The sequence below is a fragment of the Mus caroli genome, unplaced genomic scaffold, assembly GCF_978045245.1.
Source record: "Mus caroli unplaced genomic scaffold, Mus_caroli_1 scaffold_22, whole genome shotgun sequence".
Classification (NCBI taxonomy): domain Eukaryota; kingdom Metazoa; phylum Chordata; class Mammalia; order Rodentia; family Muridae; genus Mus; species Mus caroli.
This window is the reverse complement of record NW_028227277.1, coordinates 7,710,377-7,731,277: the sequence shown is the minus strand read 5'-3', so window position 1 is coordinate 7,731,277 and position 20,901 is coordinate 7,710,377. Positions and strand designations below refer to the sequence as shown.

Here is a 20,901-nt window from a genome sequence, read left to right as displayed (position 1 = left end):
TTATCTGACATTCTTAACATCTGCCTAGTACATTTTATAGTTATTCCAAAGTACAGCGCTTCTGTGCTGTCATAGGCAATACTGTCATGTACTTCACACTGCTAATATTCACCCTTGTTTCTCTTTGCAAATAAGTGCCTTTCATTGCATCAGTAATCGATGATATTTTAAATCTCAACAGAAACAATTTAACTTTTTTGTTGATATTTTATATTCCGTTGTTGTAAACACACACACACAAACACAGTGATCAAAAGAAGCTTGGGGGCAAAGTGTTTATTTACTTATGTACCTTGGTCACAATATATTGAATGAAGCCAAGGCATGAAATTGGATGCAGGCACTCCATGAAAGCATGACAGATAATGGCGATGACTGGCTTTATGTCAATGTTGTCTTCAGACTTCTTTCTTATAACTCCTAGAACAACTCACCTACAGATGGTAGTGTTCACAGTCAGAATGGTCACCTTATATTAATCGTTAATTAAGTTCTTGGTTTACACACAAAAACACAGGTCAGGATGATGGTAGCATATCCTCAGTTGAGATTCCTGGTTCTCAATATCTTCAGAATTGTGTCCTTATGAATGAGACCATTTTTCACCAAAGTTTTGTAATTGGTATTACGATAGACAGTTCGGTACTGTTTCTTAGTTAAAATTTGTATATTATTTAAATTTTTATAAGATTAAGTACTAATTTTGTTAAGACAAAGAAAAAATATGTTGAGTATCATTTAACATTTTCATAGTATGAATATTTCAATAATGGAATTTATCTTTGTACTTACGTATAAAATTTGAATCTGGTCTAACTAAAATAACATAACACTTTGGGACAAAGATACACATTAGCAACCCTGCACTAGAAGCCAAGATGGAGAAAACCTCCACAACCACCATGACCCTCCCCCTGGTGCTGTGGTAGACAGGGAGGAAGGTGATCCAGACACTGCAGAACACCAGCATGCTGAAAGTTAGGAACTTGGCTTCATTGAATGTGTCAGGAAGATTCCTAGCCAAGAAAGCCAAAGTGAAGCTCACCAGAGCCAAGAAGCCCAAGTATCCAAGGACATCGTGGAAGGCAATGACAGAGCCTTTATTGCAAAGAATGACCATCTTCCCATGTTCAGATTGGATATCTCTGTCAATAAAGGGAGGAGATGTTACCAACCAGATTCCACAGAGAACAAGTTGGATTAGGGTACAAATGGGAATGACCAACTTAGGAGCCCCTGTTACCAACATCCCTCTCATTCTTCTTCCTGGAGTAGTGAGTTTGAAAGCCATGACCACAGTTATTGTTTTGGCCAACACTGTAGAAACAGCAACAGTGAAAAATACTCGAAATGTGGTCTGCTGCAAGATGCAGGTGACCTGGTCGGGATGTCCAATGAAGAGCAGGGAACAGAGAAAGCAGAAGACTAGAGAGATGAGCAGGATGTAGCTCAGAATGCGGTTATTGGCCTTCACAATGGGAGTATCATTGTACTTCACAAATGTGACAAGGACTAGAATTGTGATGGCCGAGAAGGACAGTGCCATGCAGCCTAGAGCCATCCCCAGTGGCTCGTCATAAGCCAGAAATGATACAGCTCTTGAGAGACAGTAGGTTTGCGCTCTGTTGGCATACTTATCATCTGGACATTTCACACACTGTTCCATATCTGCTGACAAATGAAAAAGAACCCTTATAAGTTATCATAATTACATAGGTAGTAATTTTATATTCATGTTATTCCTAGGAAACATCAATAAATAATTTGCTGTTCAGCATCTATTCCATTCCTTTTTGCTGTAGGAACCACTAACTTAAGATATCTCTGTATTGACCTATGCATTGTGATGAAATGGAACGGAAAAAAAATTTATTGAACAAAACCAAAAATATGATGAATAATAATATGCATAATCTCAGATTATTTAATTCCTCCAAACATAAATCCACTATTCACAGTCAAGGGTAGTGTGCAGACATCAGTACTGGTTCCAGTTGATTAAATGCATCATGTACTTTGTTTGCTCTGTACTTGTGCCTTGGTCTGTATCTACACATAGGAACTAGAACATACAATTCCTCATTGAAATACTGATTGCATTTAGGAATATTTTCATTCTTGTAGCTGTACACCTCATAGACCTATGCATGTCCCTTTCATTGTTTTCCAATCTCTATCTTGCCAAATACACATTCCATGCTATATGTCAGGAAGCTTATGGATGTTCACATTTATCCCTCTTTCCTTAGATAAGCTATAAGCCATCTCTTGTTGCATTTTTGAAATCTTCACTCTTGTTCTAAATCTTTAAGAGTAAAATAAATATTTAATACTTTGTCCATCTAACCTCTTAAAATATATTTCATTAAACAACAACTGTTACCCTGAGCATCTGGTCTTTTTCAGAGAGTAAGCTGGGTGATAGAGGGAAAGATTATGGACTGATCAGGTGGTCAACTTTCTATGTGCAACACATCAAAGAAAAATAAACATATGCATAGATTATTACATCTAAAATGTTTCCTTAAAACATTTTTTACTGGTTTGTCCTCCTAAACACTTTTTATACAATATAAAAGCAGTAACCATCATATTGTGAGAGAAATGCCTAGTTTAAAGAAGTTATTGGAATTTATTTGCTTGGTCTAAAAGAAGTTGGCTCTATTTAACTGATTATGCTTTCAGTATTGGAGATGTTAGGTCTTTAGTTTGCATCTAGGCCATTTGATACTTCTAGTTTGGATAGAGAAGGTATTCAAATTCAGCAAATTTTATTCTGTATGCAAGAATGTACCTGTTTTATTGGAAACCTCATTTTCTGGGCACTGAACACAATCAAAGCAGCATTCTGATGTTTCTTTTTGATAAATTTTCCTGAATCCAGCAGTACATATTACATTACACACGGAGGAGGGAACCTGAGGCAGTGCATAAATATTATATAATATGCATGTGAGTGTGTGTATTTCATGTATTTATCATATGAATAATGACCCATAGATTGATATATGGAGCACTAACAGAAATGGCTATACATATTCCTCTGATAACCTGTATCACTTTACAATATCAGGCACATTTTATTCATATTACCCTGCAACACTCTGAGTGTCACACAAAAATTACTACATCATGTAATATTATTTATGTATCATTCAGGTTAGAGCAATTTAAAATTTTTCCTTCCTAAACTGATCAATCAAAAAAGAATGTTTAGGTGGCACAAGTTTTTCTCTCATGATTTATAAATTACAAAAAAGAATACTGTGATATATGGAGGGAGAATGTAGGGTAAATCAAGAGAGAGTAGTTTGATGACTATGAACAAAATATTTTATATAACACTCCTATGAAATTAATGAAGTACTACTAAATGTAAAAGAAAACCTTGAACACACTATCCCTTTCTCTCTTTCACCTGCATCTATGAGGGAGCTCCACAGCCACCCATTCCTGCCTCATCACTCTAGTATTCCTCTGTGCTGGGGCATCAAGCTTTCAAAGGACCAAGGGATTCCCCTCCCACTGATGCCAGATAAGGCAATCCTCCACGGAGGAGGGGAAATCAGGAAGGAAGATAACATTTTAAATGTAAATAATTAAAAAACAATACAACATATATAAATTAAAAAAAGAAAACCTTCAATATGGAGAAACGTTTATGTTAATGAATCCATGATATAATTAATTAGGTTATAAATATGTTTCTACAGAATTAAAAAACATCCCACGTTAATATATAGTTAAATTTTTTCATTAATCATATGTACATATACATTATACTATAAACCCATTATATATATTCCTGTATTGTAGGTAATAGGCAATTTTGGTACTATTGAACATGGAATTCAGAGGCCATTGATCCATCGATTACCAGATATACTTGAAGTTGTGCATAATCAAAGTTTGATTATTGTAACTTTGGATAGTCTTTTGCAAAACTAGCAATTGGTCTTAAACACGAAGTCTCATATTTTAAAGTCCAAATATCCTGAAAAAAACTATGGTATACCCACTGATGTTCCTCCCATGGCCCATTCCAAATCATCAGATATATGAAGTTGTTGACTCTTAGGAAAATAAGGTAAATAGCTTCCTATTTTCACTTTTAATCCAAGGCCTTGTGGAAAATTCCAAATGATGAAAATGTCATACTCTGTACACTGATTTTCCCTATGCTTCATGTTCACCAGTTCTCCAACAGGGTTCGTAAATACCCTGGTTTTCATCAATGAAGACATCTAGAAGAGATTAATGCTTACAATATCAACAAAGCATATCTATAAAGGTAACACAAAATTGAGAATTCCCCAATTTCTTAATGACTCCAGAAAAAAAAGCAGCTGTATTGAAATAAACGTGTGTATAAAAAAACAGTATACCTCATTGATAACTGAAAATTTATATACTTCATATTAATGATAGATGATAAAGTGTGCTAGAAAAAATGATTACTAGAAAATAAGTAACACAGTGCATGAGTGTGAGTGTGTATGTGTCTGTCTGTCTATGTGAGGGTCTATATGAAGATTCTTGTCAAAAATACTTTTTTTAAAAAATGAAACAGTATATGAGAGCCTGAAGGGGAAGTCTGAATATCTGGTAATTGTGTAAATAAAGAAATTATTTTCATGTACATACAGTATACTCATAAAATAAATGTAAACTTAGTAAAACGTACAGTCTTAGTCATTTATGTTACTGTAAATTTTTAATGTAAATGACTAAATAATAAGCACAGCACATGGATCAATTTCTGAGAAACTATTCTTCAGCCAAACATTCCAGTCTAGTCATCACTTAGGCTTTTATGATAAAACTCTTGGCTCCTATTCTAAATTTTGAACTTATTTAGTGAAATGTAAGACACCTTGTCACAAAAGTCACTGATATTCATAAAAATATATTGCCTCCTATTAAATGTTATATTTGTCTATGATATTCATTGATGTAAAAGGTTTATTAGGGAATTTAAAGAATAATCTCTAACAAATGTACAGTTGTTCCTCTGGGTCCATTTAAAAGACCACATTGATATATCTAAGCATAATGAAATGTAAGAAACTTTACCTCCTGACAAGCAGTGAAATGTCTTTTAGGTTCTGCCTTTTTCTGAGACTCTACTTCTTGAAGAATGTGTTCATGGTAGGTGTGGGCCGCAGCATAAACAGCATTGTACAGATTGTAACCTTCATCACTCATGGCCATATCATAGTTGTGCAGTGCTGTCCATTCCAATGTGTTGTTGAATGTCATATGATCCATTTTACTGCTGTTCTTAGAGATTGAACAATTAAAATAATTCCATTCCAGTATAGTATGAGAAATACCTTTTAGGTATTTGATAGTGTTCATTGTTTGCATAAAATTCCTAAATTTAGGAATCTCAACTCTGTGGTGTGCAAAAGTAATAGAACCATGGAAGAGATTAAGGGTGAATTCTTTTTTATGTGTGATGACATCCCATTGTGAGGTTGTGATCCAGATTCTCTGAGCACCTAACCTATCCCATCTTCTAAAACTTACTTCTACAGTAGATTTCATTTCACCATAAATGATAACAACATTTGCTGAAGATGTGATAATTTGTTTATCATATATTGTAGACCTTGTCATGTATATCTGCATGTTTTCTGGGATCATATTAACAAAAGCTAAACAGATCCCATGCCTATGGCTCTCTTCTCTTAAATCTGAGAGAAACTGAATACCCTGATCATCATCTGAGATGACCAGTCCTATCCAAGTCCATCTAAAATGAAACATCAAGGACACCATGCCACGTGATAAAACTGTGTCCTTGGTGGCTACCTGATGGACATGGGGCAGCCGGTCATGGTCGCGCAGGTTAGGATTAAATGGTCCAAAGAAAACCTAAAGGATGTAGAAGAGAGGATGAAATTCCAATGAGGAATATGATTATTAGGATATTTGGACTCATATACAATAATGCTACTCACCTTCCAAAACAACTGTTAAGAACAGTAATATTATACTATACATGTCATGTATGATTCCTATTAGATTCTAGAAGATGAAACTTAAAATGAATAATATGATTATTAAGATGTTTGGACTCATATACAAGTAATGCTACTCATCTTCCTGAAATCCTGATAAAAACAGTAAGATTGTACTATAAATGTCTTGTATTATTCCTATTAGATACTAGAATATTCCTGACAAGTCTAAAATTCTGAGAACACAGTTTACCTGTCTGTACAGTAAATCTATGAACTGATTATTTAATTCTTATATATGTATATATATATATACACACACACATATATATACATACATACACATATACATACATACATACACATATACATATACATATACATATATATATATATATATATATATATATATATATATATATATATATATGTATATAGTGTGTGTGTGTGTGTGTGTGTTTGTGTAGCAGCACATTCATAAATGCATTCTGTCCAAGTTTACTTCTAGACACCTGTAAATGTAATTTAATTTTCTTAACCCATTCATTATCACAAATTCTTACCAGTGGCATCCAAGAATGCATTGCCAGTTTTAAGGATGTTTTCCATGATGGTCCTGTAAGAACTATCATACATGAATCATCTATATAACAGAAATCATAAAGAAAATGCATATGTCTATATGTTTGTGTATATTCTTGATCCAGTTCTCTCAATATATACTGACAGTTTCCTCCAATGATGGTGAACATTAAACTCATATTGGGTAAAAGAAAAGGATTCCTGTTGATCTCATCAGTAGCAAAAAACATTACCAGAAGAAGCTCATATTCACTTGCTGCAATTCTAAAAGAAGGCATAGTGATGATTAAGGGAGATGTTTGAAATAAAAAAATTTCAAATGCAGTAAAGTTTGTAGTATGAGATATACTAAATTTCTTTCTAAATGTCTTGAAATAAGCCTGATATATTAGGGAGCTTTAGAGCCGAATACAATTTAAGAATTCATACACATTGGGCACTATGATATGATACATTTTGTATTCATGAAAATAAATATTATTTTATCTCTGAATGCCATCCTTGAACTAAATTACAGTTCTATTGTGTGAGACTGCTGTAAAATAACCTTGGAAATGTAATTCCACATATATATAAAAGAGCATGACTTCCACTACATATGAAACACCTAACAGATTCTCCTTATAATTTTTATTTAAATGCAATTTATTCATCAATCATCTTAATATTATTGAATACTTCGAGAATCAAGTAATATATATGTTTTTTCAACTTTTTATTCCTATCCTTTTATATTCTAAAAATATCATTAATGCATATTTAATAATATCCATAACTGAGGAAACTATGTCTAATGTTCACTACTAAGTTATTACAAAATGTACAAAATAATACTCTTTGGGAATTAAGCATAATAAAGGAGCATAAAATTTTATATAGTGAATCATTAAGAAATATATTCAAAAGTCTTTATTAGATAACACCTGACAGTATGAGAGTATTCAAAACACATTATATAGTTGTGTTTCTTGACTAATAATCAGCTTACTTTAAGAAGACTACCAGTGTTTCAAGTAGAGAAAATATTTTATCAGTAAGAATATTTTACATATTACCAAATAACAAAAGCTCTATGAATTTAAACATTATGAAAATGCTAATTTTATTCACAGGAAGAAAATTATGAATTATATGTTAGAACATGTTTTATAATTGTTTTGTATGTTTTTAGATCATGCTTTTAATATATTCAAATGTTAATATCACCAATCAGGCAATTCATTTTAATATCCATTTTATTTAGTTTTATTTATCCATTTCAAGATATACACAATGATACAATATACCATATGACCAGAAGGGTCTTGTACACATCAAGTTCATGTTACCTTTTAGTGTGTTCTTACTATTTCTATCTTGTAAAAATTTTATCACATTTCTTTTATTTTTTTATTTTTTTTATTTTTTTTTTTTTTGGTTTTTCGAGACAGGGTTTCTCTGTGTAGTCCTGGCTGTCCTGGAACTCACTCTGTAGACCAGGCTGGCCTCGAACTCAGAAATCCGCCTGCCTCTGCCTCCCAAGTGCTGGGATTAAAGGCGTGCGCCACCACGCCCGGCACATTTCTTTTAATACCTCAATCACCCTAATACTTTGAGATCCTTTAAGTGATGTCTAAGCACAGAGGTCTTCTTTGCCCCAGCACAGTTGGCAGTTCATCTGTTATTCTCTATTGCCTCTTATCAGGAGTAAAGACACCAAACATTGTCTTTTGCTAAAATTTGATTTTTCAATTAAGAGTACAGCGCTAAGTTTTTCTTTCTAATCCATAAAAGTTCATATATTTGTAATTTTAAAACTTATTTTGGCTTAAACAATTGTCATCAATGAGAATTTCCAAAATTTTTGCCAATAGGTGTGGAAAAAATGCAGAATACATCAGAAATATAATTCCTACTCACCTAACACTGAAGGATAATAATGTGAAGCAACCATCACAAACAGAGTGTACAGTGCACTGTGGCTACCAATTGAAAAAAGTATTCCTTTATTTCCAAAGACATGAAAATTGAATAGGGGATGGGATGAGAGGCAAAAACATAAAAGCACAAGAAACCTTGGTTTATAAAAGAAAGAAGTAGCAGGCACATTGATTCGCTAAAAGGTAAATGATTTCAACACTCTTTTCCCGCATGATCTGCAGCCACAAATGATAACATCTCACACTTTGTTTCTCAGACCTAATAGCCACATGGAGAACAGATTCTTTTCCACTGGAATACAACAATTCTCCTAGACTTATCTTTTCAGACCTCAGATGTAGAGATTAAGGCCAGAATTTTCCCTATGTATCCAGGGCACATGACATAGGATGAATGGAAAGGAATTGTGAATAAATATTTACTACTCAATAATGTTAATATTATTGAGTAGTTAATGGAAATATTGACCTTGTGTCTGATAAGAAGCCTAATCTGTGCCTGTGCATTTGTGTAGTTGGATAAAAAGATTATTCTGGAAACAGAATGAGACTAGCATTCTTTTTCCACATTCATCTTCAAATCCAGATTTGCAGGATGAGACTCATTTAAAGACTATTTCATAAACCAAAGTATATGTATATTCACAAGTACATAAATAATATTTTACATTTAACCAGGTATAGTAGACCAACACATTCACAAGTATTTCAATGAAACAATGCATGTTTATATGTTGGAAACCAGAATTAGGTAACACTTTTATGAAGGCATATAGATGCATGATCATACATGAGGCGTTGGCAAACAATTGAATATAGGCAGTGATGCATTCTCTTCATATTGAGTTCTTGACAAAGGAGGGAATTGTGAATTCAAGGCAGATGAAAAGATATCTTTCAACATATATTATCAACAAAGACTCAAAAGAGAGAATCCAGACCTTCACATTGTCCAGCACTGTGAACTGGAGTATAAAATTGCACTAAAACTCTACTAAATTGTGACACATTTCAAAGTATTAAAATAGTGATTGACATAAATATTCGTTTTCCAGGGTTCTTAAAGTTACATGGTGAGGAAGAGAACAGAACCAACAGTTTGCGTATACAGCTAAATATGTCAAACTAATGACATTGACAAAGGAAATAAAGTTAATGACTTACCTAAAATTTAAATCTGAATTATGAAAATTATCTTCAGTAGGTTCATCATGTAACCAAAGGTAAAAATGACACTCCCTTTGCAAATCTCCATCACTATCTTCACTATTCTTTATCCTCCAAAAGCACCTTGGTTCAGTCAAACAGCACAAGTTGAGAGAAAACTTCAGAAACAAAAATGAAATAGAGAAAGCACAGAGCTTCTTCATGTCTGCTACGATCTAAGATGGAGCTGTTGTAAAATCCGTTTCTGATGTAGAAAGACATCACACACACAGTTACACCTATGTGTCTGTATTAAGGCTACTTCTGTCTGGAGATCCACTTATTATATTCACAGTTTCTTTCCATTCTTCCTATGTCAGGCTCCCTACAGACATAGGGAAAATTCTGGCCTCAGGTTCTACATCTGAGGTCTGAAAACTTTTCATCAACATATTATTGAAAACATGTTTTGAGATCATGTTTTCTACCCTCAGGGGCCATGACTGCATTCATGTGCATAGAGTAAATCCCAAGGACAATCTTCTCCTGTATAGTTCATACCTGACCATGCGTCAACAGCCATTATGTACGAACGCAATGGATTTCATCAGAAGTTCTACACTGTGACAGAAGTTGAGAAGGTCATAAAAGTTCCATATCATTCAGATGTTGCGTTTAGTCATGGAACATTATGTAACACATTGTCTAGTTTAGGGAAGGGCAGTCTCACATGCTACATTGGGCCTGGAGTTGACCATGCTCTCTGTTGTTCATATACTATTGTATGCTACTCATGTTTACAAAATCTCTTCAAACTTCCTGTGATTCCTGCTATCTGTAGAACATATCAATATGCTAATTCCAAAATGCCTGGGTTTTTAAAGATTGAACACCCATCCTGTCCAATATCAGTACCTATGCAGACATTCACTGATATGCTGATCTCTTTCCTGATAATCAGTGCCTGGCAGTCAATGACATTAATGAAATATTTCTTTGGATGATGTTTGCTCACACCTCATTAAGAAGTTAGAGACTAATTTCATATATTTTCCTCAAAGTAAAGAAGTTAGGTGTCATTTAAGAGATAGAATTGTATTGCTAATGTTAGCATATACCTCATACTTTTCATTTAGCTCTACTTGGCATTTGTTTTGAAATATTTCTCTATTGGATTATATTTAACAACACAGATGTATGTCTGTTAAGCTAATTTATGTAATTTGGATAGATTCCAATGAGTGACAAAGATGAAGCATTTATTTGATTTGTAATTTTTGAACTACCTTATATTTTCGTTCATAATATCCTCAATGAATTAAGTGAGTCTTAAACTCCATTTTTGAATGGTTGGCATGTCACTGGATTATAATAAAATCCTGCTATGGAATTTATTTTACTATCTTTGTTAATATGAATAAACATTTGTTTCATACTTTGGTTGAATTACGACTATTTCAGTGTAAATTTGTTTCCGTACTTTTGCAAAATTATAGATTGGGTCAATTAAGTGTTCTGTTGTCATATTGTTATATACCTGGTGCTAATACCATGTCAAATTAACTGGGAATGTACATGGATGTTGACTCTTCACGCCACTGTGACTCCTATTGAAATGCCATCCTGGGCTGTGGCAGTCTTTTGGAAGTCATTTGATGCACATGAGCATAGGACTGGGATCCATACCATACTCATTAAAACAAGACTACAGGTCAAACATTTAGGTCTTTAATAATCTTGAATTTGGATTTGCCAGATTTAGAGGTGAGGCTCCATGTGCTTTTCTGCAGAGACATCCTCCATGTTGCTTGGAACACATATAGTATTTTTTAAAATCTCTTTTCTTTTTGCCTAAAGCTCATGTTATAGACTTGATTTGGAAATTAAGAAGGCAGAGCACACCTGATTGTGTCCTTTCTGATTATCAAGGGACTCTTTGGTTTCTATTTTCCTTTAAGTTGTTCTGTTGGGTGGCAATCTTAAGCTATCCACTACAGTACTTTATGGGTTTATAAAGCAAAGTTTTCTTCTATGTTTCACAGATGATATTCCATAGCTTCATTCCAGTTGCTTGTCCCTTTATTTCTTATTGAAATCAGATATCTGATTCCATGTCATGCTATGTGGAACATGTGATGGCCTCTTATCCTATTTTCAAGTCAGAGAATAATCTTAGAAAGGTTGCTGTTGTATTTTCTTTAAAATTTGTTGTCATTTATTATTAAACCATTCTTATCATGTTTTTCCCAATTAATCAGATACTGATTTGTGATTCTTCTGTCACTTGAAACAAGGTTTAATATGGCACAGAAGTATGATTAATATAAATTATTGAAGTACTTTTGAGTATCTGCACTCATCTATCTACATAGATGGAAAGACATCCTCTTTCATGAATTACATATGCAATAGCAAAGATGTCATTCATGAACTGCAGATATTTGCAAGGCAATATGATGCCCAATATAGATCTATGCACCAACAAATATAATTTCAGTTACTGTATGACAAATAACATCTCAGTCTATTATAATTTAAATGATTTTTGTACAAAATTCAACTTATTCTAATGAAACTGTGACTCCTGGAATCCAGGTCACACTACACTATTTGTATCCAAAGAGTACTGATTGAGTCCTAGATACCCAGGCAAGTTAACAACAGAAATGACCAGATGGTGAAAGAAAAATAAAAGGACATAACCAACAGAGGCCAATGTAATTTGGCATTATCAGAACCCAGTTTTCCTACCCTGGATATTTAAACACACATGAAGAGCAAGATTTTGATCTAAAATTGCATTTTATGAAGATGACAAATACCTTTAATAAGGATAAATTAACACCTTTAAAGAAATACAAAAAAAACCACAGGCTAACAGGTAGAAGCCCTTAGAAAGGAAACAACTAATACAATGAAGACAGGCAAGAAAATACAATTTAAAAGATGTTGGAATGGTACAAAACAAGCTAACACCAAAAAATGGGAAAAGAAACAACAAAAACGTCTAAAACCTCTTCTTCACCTTCATCAGACTCCAGACACATACAGGAAAGCTTCCCTTACACCACCCATCTTCCCTGATCTCTGAGACCCCTGCACAAGGCCAAGCTTCACTCAGCAGCATGAGAGCCCAGAACTACATCCATTCCCCTATGAACTCTCCACCCACCTTCATGTGATCTAAGGCTCCTGAAACAAAAAGAACTGGAGGTCTGAAAACAATTTTTTTTTTTTTTTTGCCGTTGTTGATGATGTTGTTATTTTTCTTTTTTATTAGGTATTTTCTTTATTTATCTTTCAAATGCTATCGTGACAGTTCCCTGTACCCTCCCCCTGCCCTGATACACAACCCACCCATTCCTGCTTCCTGGCCCTGGTATTCGCCCTGGACTGGGGCATATAATCTTCCCAAGACCAAGGGCGTCTCCTCCCATTGATGGCCTACTAGGCCATCCACTACTACATATGCAACTAGAGACAAAAGCTCTGGTGGGGGAGGGAGGGACAAAGGCTAGATCATATTGTTGTTCCTCCTATAGGTTTGCAGGTCCCTTTAGCTCCTTGGGTGCTTTCTCTAGTTCCTTCATTAAGGGCCCTATTTACCATTCAATAGATGACTGTGAGCATCCACTTCTGTATTTGCCAGGCACTGGCAGAGACTCACAGGAGACAGCTATATCAGGGTCCTTTCAGCAAAATCTTGCTGGCATAAGCAATAGTGTCTTGGTTTAGTGGTTGTTTACTGGATGGATCGCCGAGTGGGGCAATCCATGGATGGTCCTTCCTTCTGTCTCAGCTCTGACCTTTGTCTCTGTATCTCCTTCCATGGGTATTTTGTTCCCCCTTAGAAGGGGAAGGAACAAAGTATCCACACTTTGGTCTTCCTACTTCTTGAGTCTCATGCGTTTTACAAATTGTATCTTGGGTATTTTAAGTTTCTGGGTTAATATCCACTTATCAGTGAGAACATATCCTGTGTGCTCTTTTGTGATTGGGTTACCTCACTCAGGATGATGGATCTCATCTATTTGCCTAATAATTTCATAAATTCATTGTTTTTCATTGCTGAGTAGTACTCCAATGGGTAAATGTACCAACTTTTCCATTCCTCTGTTGAGGGACATCTGGGTTATTTCCTGATTCTGGCTATTATAAATGATGATCTTATTAACATAGTGCAGCATGTGTCCCTATTGAAAGTTGGAACACCTACTGGGTTTATGCCCAGGAGAGTTATTGCTGGATCTACCAGTAGTATTATGTCCAATTTTCTGAAGAACAGCCAGACTGATTTCCAGAGTAGTTTACGAGCTTACAATCACATCAGAAATGGAGGAGTGTTCCTCTTTCTCCACATCCTCACCAGGAACTGCTATAACTTGAAGTTTTCATCTTAGCCATTCTGACTGATGTGAGGTGGATTTTCAGGGATGTATTCATTTGCATTTCCCTGATGATGAAGAATATTGAACATTTTGTCAGGTATTTCTCAGCCATTCAGTATTCCTCAATTGGGAATTCTTTGTTTAACTCTATACCACATCCTTTAGTATGGTTATTTGATTTTATGGAGTACAGCTTCTTGAGTTCTTTGTATATATTGGATATTAGTCCCCTATGAGAGTTATGAAAGATAAAGATTTTTTTCCCCAATCTATTGGTGGCCTTTTTGTCTTATTTTTTCTTTTGTTTTGTTTTGTTTTGTTTTGTTTTGTTTTGTTTTGTTTTGTTTTGGTTTGTTTTGGTTTGGTTTGGTTTGGTTTGGTTTGGTTTGGTTTGGTTTTTGTTTTTTGTTTTTTGTTTTGTTTTGTTTTGTTTTGTTTTGTTTTGTTTTGTTTTGGTTTGGTTTGGTTTGGTTTGGTTTGGTTTGGTTTGGTTTGGTTTGGTTTGTTGTTGGTTTTTTGTTTTTGTTTTTGTTTTGTTTTTGTTTTTGTTTGTTTGTTTGTTTGTTTGTTTTTTGTTTTGTTTTGTTTTGGTTTGGTTTTTTGAGACAGGGTTTCTCTGCGTAGCCCTGGCTATCCTGGAACTCATTTTGTAGACCAGGCTGACCTCGAACTCAGAAATCCGGCTTCCTCTGTCTCCCAAGTGCTGGGATTAAAGGAATGCACCACCAGATCTGGCCATTTTTGTCTTATTAACAGTGCTTTGCAGAAGCTTTGCAATTTTATGAGGTTCAATTTGTTGATTCTCAATCTTACAGCAGAAGCCATTGCTGTTCTCTTCAGAAATGTTTCCCCTGTGCCCATATCTTCGAGGCTTTTCCCTCTTTCTCCTCTATAAGTTTCAGTGTCTCTGTTTTTATGTGGAGTTTCTTGAGCCACTTAGACTTGAGATTTGTACAAATGTATAAGAATGGATCAATTCACATTCTTTTACAACATAACTGAGAGTTGAGCCAGCAACATTTGTTGAAAATGTGGCCTTTTTTCCACTGGATGATTTTGGCTCCTTTGCCAATGATCAAGTGACCATAGGTGTTTGGGTTCATTTCTGGGTCTTCAAATCTATTCAATTGATCTACATGTCTGTCACTGTACAAATACCATGCAATTTTTATCATAATTGCTCTGTAGTACAACTTGAGGTCAAGCACGGTGATGCTACCAGAGGTTTTTGCTTTTTGTTTTGTTTTTTTTGTTTGTTTGTTTAGTTTTTTTGGGTTTTTTGTTTGTTTGTTTGTTTTTGAGAAAAGTTTTTGTTATCCTAGGATTTTTGTTATTCCAGATGAATTTGCAAATTGTGCTTTCTAACTCAGTGAAGCAATGAGTTGGGATTTTGATGGGGATTGCATTAAATCTGAAGATTGCTTTTGGCAAGAGAGCGATTTTTACTATGTTAATCCTGCCAATCCATGAGCATGGGAGACCTTTCCATCTTCTGAGATTTTCTTAGATTTCTTTCATCAGAGACTCCAGGTCCTTATCATACAGATCTTTCACTTCCTTAGAGTCAAACCAAGGTATTTTATATTATTTGTTACTATTGTGAAGGGTGTTGTTTCCCTATGTTTTTCTCATTCTGTTTATCCTTTGTGTAGAGAAAGGCCATTGATTTGTTTGAGTTAATTTTATATTCAGCTACTTCTCTGAAGCCATTTATCAGGTTTTAGGTTCACTTATATATACAATCATATCATCTGCAAATACTGATTTTTTTTTTACTTCTTCCTCTTCAATTTGTATCCCCTTGATCTCTTTTTGTTGTCTAATTGCTCTAGCTGGATCCCAGAGAGGGCTCTGAACCCAGGACCAGGTGAGATCGCCATCTTCTATCCTGGGTCCCTCAGAGAGCAATCATTTCAGGAGTGCAGGCCAGCTGCAGAAGCAACATAGCTTCTTGGACAGTGTCCCTTTGGCCTTCAACTTCAGCCAAGAGGCAGAGCTGAGACACAGACCTCTGTGTACTTTCCTCACCAGAGGAGAGTTGGCCTCCAGAGAGAACCCTTACTCTAGGACCAGGTGAGGACACCATCTTGCATCCCAGGTCTTTCAGACACTTGTCTGCTCAGGAGTGTGGGTAGGCTGCAGAAGCAAGGTGACAGTCTTTAAAATAAAATGATTAAATTTGAAATTGTAATTAGGATTTTATTTACCAAGGGCAAAAAGTTGTCTTTTCCATGATAATATGAAATTTATGAGTATATGGCCCCATAGGTCTTAGTGGATATTTTCTTCCAAAGCAAGGAAGGGCCCTAGATATCAGTGTCTATGCTCAGGCTTGGTGGTCATTATCTCTCTCCAGAAAATCCTTGTCACCTGGAAAATAAGGCTTCAGATCTGCATATACTAATTCAGTTTTGTTAGATTCTAGACATTTAGACCATATTTGGAGGCAGCCAATTGTGGTATACTGTGGTTAATTAGGTCATAAAATAGTTTGGAAGTGACTAAGGGACAGACATGACCTGTTTTGGACAATGTAGAATTTCCATATCTGTTGACCAATTTGGATATACATCTGGTGGGGAGTGTCTGGTGAAATGATTATCTCACAGCCTGACTGACAGAACATAGAAAACAAAGAATATACTATATCCTTCATTTTGTCTCTGGGTCAGAGTGTCAGATCTGAGGTACCTTGCTTTCCATATCTCTGTCTGCAGGCGTCATCTCCAGGCAAGTTCATCCTGAGAAGATCCCTCCCATCCTGAATCAGTACATGCTGAAGGTGTCCCTGGAACTACTTTATAACAAGATTTTGTTTGTTTTGCTTTTTTGTTTGGTTGGTTTTTGTTTGTTTTGTTTCCTTGTTTTTTTGTTTTTGTTTTTGTTTTTTGGCTAAGGAATAGGATGAAAGTAGACAGCTCACGTCTTCTGCTACCAACTTGATGGGCTAGCACTTCCCTTGATCCTGTCACTGCTCTTTCTAGTTAACCCATTTGGAAATAAAGCACACCATTTTCCCACTGTACTTACACGGAAAAAACTCATTGTCTGAGATCTCTGGCATTTGAAAAGGCAGTGATCAGTATTTATGTCCCAGGAGAGTCTCCAGGATAGGCAATTCAGCTTCTGTTCAGTAGAGGGAGAACTTTAACAGAAAGGCAAAGCCTGTTTCCCATGACATAAACCATTCCTTGTCTGAACATTCTATTGTATCCTGGAGAGCTCTTGGTATCCCCTGTGATGTCACCAGTGTTGTAACAACACCAACTGCTCTTAGGGCTTTCAAAAAGTCCATATTTATGTTTGCAAGATGGTGGAGGTGCCTCCTTAAGAGTGAGAATTGAGAGTTTAGAGAAATAAGAGAGAGACCTAAGGAAGATGTCTTTCCATCTCACTGTAAAACAGCAAGGAAGATGTGGTCCTGGGACAGACACAGTGAGTCATGGAACAGTTTTGTGAAAATTCCTGGAGTAGGCATACTTGAGTCTGACTTCCCAGTAATGAATAACAGAAAATGCTGCCACTGTGAATTTAATGAACTTTCCTGCTAATCATAATTCCTGAATGGTGAGTATTCATGTACTTTAATTTGTCCATCCATGAAGACAGGACCAGGCAAGTCCAAAACCAGAATAGTGTAAATTTTTATATTTTCTTTTATTGGATTGTGGGTTGGCAAAAGGAGACCATAAAGAGGTAAGGAGAGGCCCTTCTGGTCTGCGCCAGCAACAGGGCACCTTGGGTGTGGAGTCTGTGGACACCCCAGAGGTCCCCATAGGACCCTCAACGGGACCTTAAGACCTCTGGTGAGTGGAACACAACTTCTACTCCAATCCAATTGCGTTGGACCTGAGACTGCATTAATTAGGGAAGCAGAAAACCAGCCTGACCAGGGTCACAAATCCCTCCCAGTCTGTGCCAGCAGCAGGCCACCTTGGGTGTGTAGTCTTTGACACCCCCAAGTTCCCCAAAGGAGTCTCCACGGGACCTCAGGACCTCTGGAGAGTGGATCACAACTTCTGCCAGGAGGGGGGTTCCAACACAAGATATCTGGGCACCTTTCCTCCTAGAGGAGAGCTTGACTGCAGAGAGTGCTCTGACGATGGAAACTAAGGAGAGAGCTAGTCTCCCATGTCTGCTGATAGAGGCTAACAGAGTCACCTGATGAAGAAGCTGTAACCAGAGACAACTATAACAACTAACTTCAGAGATTACCAGATGGCGAAAGGCAAATGTAAGAATCTTACTAACAGAAACCAAGACCAGTCACCATCATCAGAACCCAGCACTCTCACCCCACACAGTCCTGGGCACCCCAGCACACCTGAAAAGATAGTCCCGGATTTAAAAGCATATCTCATGATGATGGTAGAGGACATCAAGAAGGACTTCAATAACTCACTTAAAGAAACACACGAGAACACTGCTAGACAGGTAGAAGACCTTAAACAGGAAGCACAGAAATCCCTTAAAGAATTGCAGGAAAACAGAACCAAACAGGTGATGGAATTGAATAAAACCATCCAAGACCTAAAAAGGGAAGTAGACACAATAAAGAAAATCCAAAGTGAGGCAACGCTGGAGATAGAAATCCTAGGAAAGAAATCTGGAACCATAGATGAGAGCATCAGCAACAGAATACAAGAAATGGAAGAGAATATCAGGTGCAGAAGATTCCATAGAAAACATTGACACAACAATCAAAGAAAATACAAAATTCAAAAAGATCCTAACTCAAGACATCCAGGAAATCCAGGACACAATATGAAGACCAAACTTATGGATAATAGAAGTGGATGAGAATGAAGATTTTCAACTTAAAGGGCCAGCAAATATTTTCAACAAAATTATAGAAGAAAACATCCCAAACTTAAACAAAGAGATGCCCATGAACATACAAGAAACCTATAGAACTCTAAATAGACTGGGCCAGAAAAGAAATTCCTCCCGACACATAATAATCAGAACAACAAATGCACTAAATAAAGATAGAATATTAAAAGCAGTAAGGGAAAAAGATCAAGTAAAATATAAAGGCAGGCCTATCAGAATTACGTCAGACATTTCACCAGAGACTATGAAAGCCAGAAGGGCCTGGACAGATGTTGTACAGACACTAAAAGAACACATATGCCAGCCCAGGCTACTATATCCAGCCAAACTTTCAATTACCATAGATGGAGAAACCAAAGTATTCCATGACAAAACCAAATTCACACATTATCTTTCAAAGGATAATAACAACAACAACAAAAAAAAATAGAAGGACAGAATCCACGCCCTAGAAAAAGCAAGAAAGTAAACCTTCAATAAACTAAAAAGAAGAAAGCCACAAGAACAGAACGCCAACTCTACAACAAAATTAATAGGAAGCAACAATTACTTTTCCTTAATATCTCTTAATATCAATGTACTCAACTCCCCAATAAAAAGACATAGACTAACAGACTGGCTACACAAACAGGACCCAACTTTCTGCTGCTTACAGGAAACCCATCTCAGGGAAAAAGACAAACACTTCCTCTGAATGAAAGTATGGAAAACAATTTTCCAAGCAAATGGTCTGAAAAAACAAGCTGGAGTAGCAATTCTAATTTCGATTAAAATCAACTTCCAACCCAAAGTTATCAAAAAACACAAGGAGGAACACATCATACTCATCAAAGGTAAAATCCTCCAAGAGGAACTCTCAATTCTGAATATTTATGCGCCAAATACAAGGGCAGCCGCATTCATTAAAGAAACTTTAGTAAAGCTCAACGCACACATTGCACCTCACACAATAATAGTGGGAGACTTCAACACATCACTTTCATCAGTGGACATATCGTGGAAACAGAAACTACACAGAGACACAGTGAAACTAACATAAGTTATGAAACAAATGGACTTAAGAGATATCTACAGAACATTTTATCGTAAAACAAAAGGATATACCTTCTTCTCAGTACCTCATGGTACCTTCTCCAAAATTGACCATATAATTGGTCACAAAACAGGCCTCAGCATATACAAAAATATTGCAATTGTCCCATGCATCCTATCAGATCACCATGGAATAAGGGTGATCTTCAATAACAGCATAAATAATGGAAAGCCAACATTTACCTGGAAAATGAACAACACCCTTCTCAATGATACCTTGGTCAAGGAAGGAATAAAGAAAGAAATTAAGGACTTTTTGGAGATTAATGAAAATGAAGTCACAACATACCCAAACTTATGGGACACAATGAAAGCATTTCTAAGAGGGAAACTCATAGCTCTGAGTGCCTCCAAAAAGAAACTGGAGAGAGCACACACTCGCAGCTTGACAACACACCTAAAAGCTCTAGAAAAAAAGGAAGCAAATTCACCCAAGAGAAGTAGAAGGAAGGAGATAATCAAACACAGGGCCGAAATCATCCATGTGGAAAAAAGAAGAACTATTCAAAGAATCAACCAAACGAGGAGCTGGTTCTTTGAGAAAATCAACAAAATAGATAACCCCTTAGCCAGACTAACTGGAGGGCACAGGGAAAGCATTCTAATTAACAAAATCAGAAATGAGAAAGGAGACATAACAACAGATCCTGAGGACATCCAAAACACCATTCGATCCTTCTACAAAAGGCTATACTCAACAAAACTGGAGAACCTGGATGAAATGGACAAATTTCTAGACAGATGCCAGGTACCAAAGTTTACTCAGGATCAAGTTAATGATCTAAACAATCCCATAACCCTAAAGAAATAGAAGCAGTCATTAATAGTCTCCCAACCAAGAAAGCCCAGGACCAGATGGGTTTAGTGCAGAGTTCTATCAGACCTACAAAGAAGATCTAATTCCAGTTCTGCACAAACTATTCCACAAAATAGAAGTAGAAGGTACTCCAAATCATTTTATGAAGCCACAAATTACTC

The 20,901-nt window shown here is 35.9% G+C and overlaps 1 protein-coding gene across 5 annotated transcripts; it reads right to left on the bottom strand.

The window, feature by feature from the left end:
- Positions 1 to 273: 273 nt before the first annotated feature.
- On the bottom strand, positions 274 to 9,834 carry LOC147000047 (vomeronasal type-2 receptor 116-like). 5 transcript variants are annotated; one of them, XM_085834280.1, is made up of 6 exons: positions 9,629 to 9,834; positions 6,527 to 6,809; positions 5,074 to 5,877; positions 4,020 to 4,244; positions 2,795 to 2,918; positions 274 to 1,671 (listed from the first exon to the last, which is right to left on the bottom strand). In XM_085834280.1, exons 1-6 carry the CDS (start codon positions 9,832 to 9,834, stop codon positions 764 to 766), a joined length of 2,550 nt encoding a protein of 849 aa, XP_085690406.1. In that variant the 3' UTR covers positions 274 to 763. The 5 variants fall into 5 exon arrangements, with proteins under 5 accessions (XP_085690406.1, XP_085690407.1, XP_085690408.1 ...); XM_085834281.1 differs by having other exon boundaries at positions 274 to 1,668; XM_085834282.1 differs by having other exon boundaries at positions 274 to 1,668; positions 2,795 to 2,925; positions 4,021 to 4,244.
- Between the last annotated feature and the right edge of the window lie 11,067 nt (positions 9,835 to 20,901).

Coding starts and splice junctions, on each gene's coding strand:
- LOC147000047 (XM_085834282.1), bottom strand. CDS start 9,834: ATGAAGAAGCTCTGTGCTTTCTCTATTTCATTTTTGTTTCTGAAGTTT. Junction 6,810..9,628: donor AATTCAGATTTAAATTTTAG/GTAAGTCATTAA, acceptor GCCTTCTTTTAG/AATTGCAGCAAGTGAATATG. Junction 2,926..4,020: donor TGGGCCATGGGAGGAACATC/AGTGGGTATACC, acceptor TATTTATGCACT/GCCTCAGGTTCCCTCCTCCG.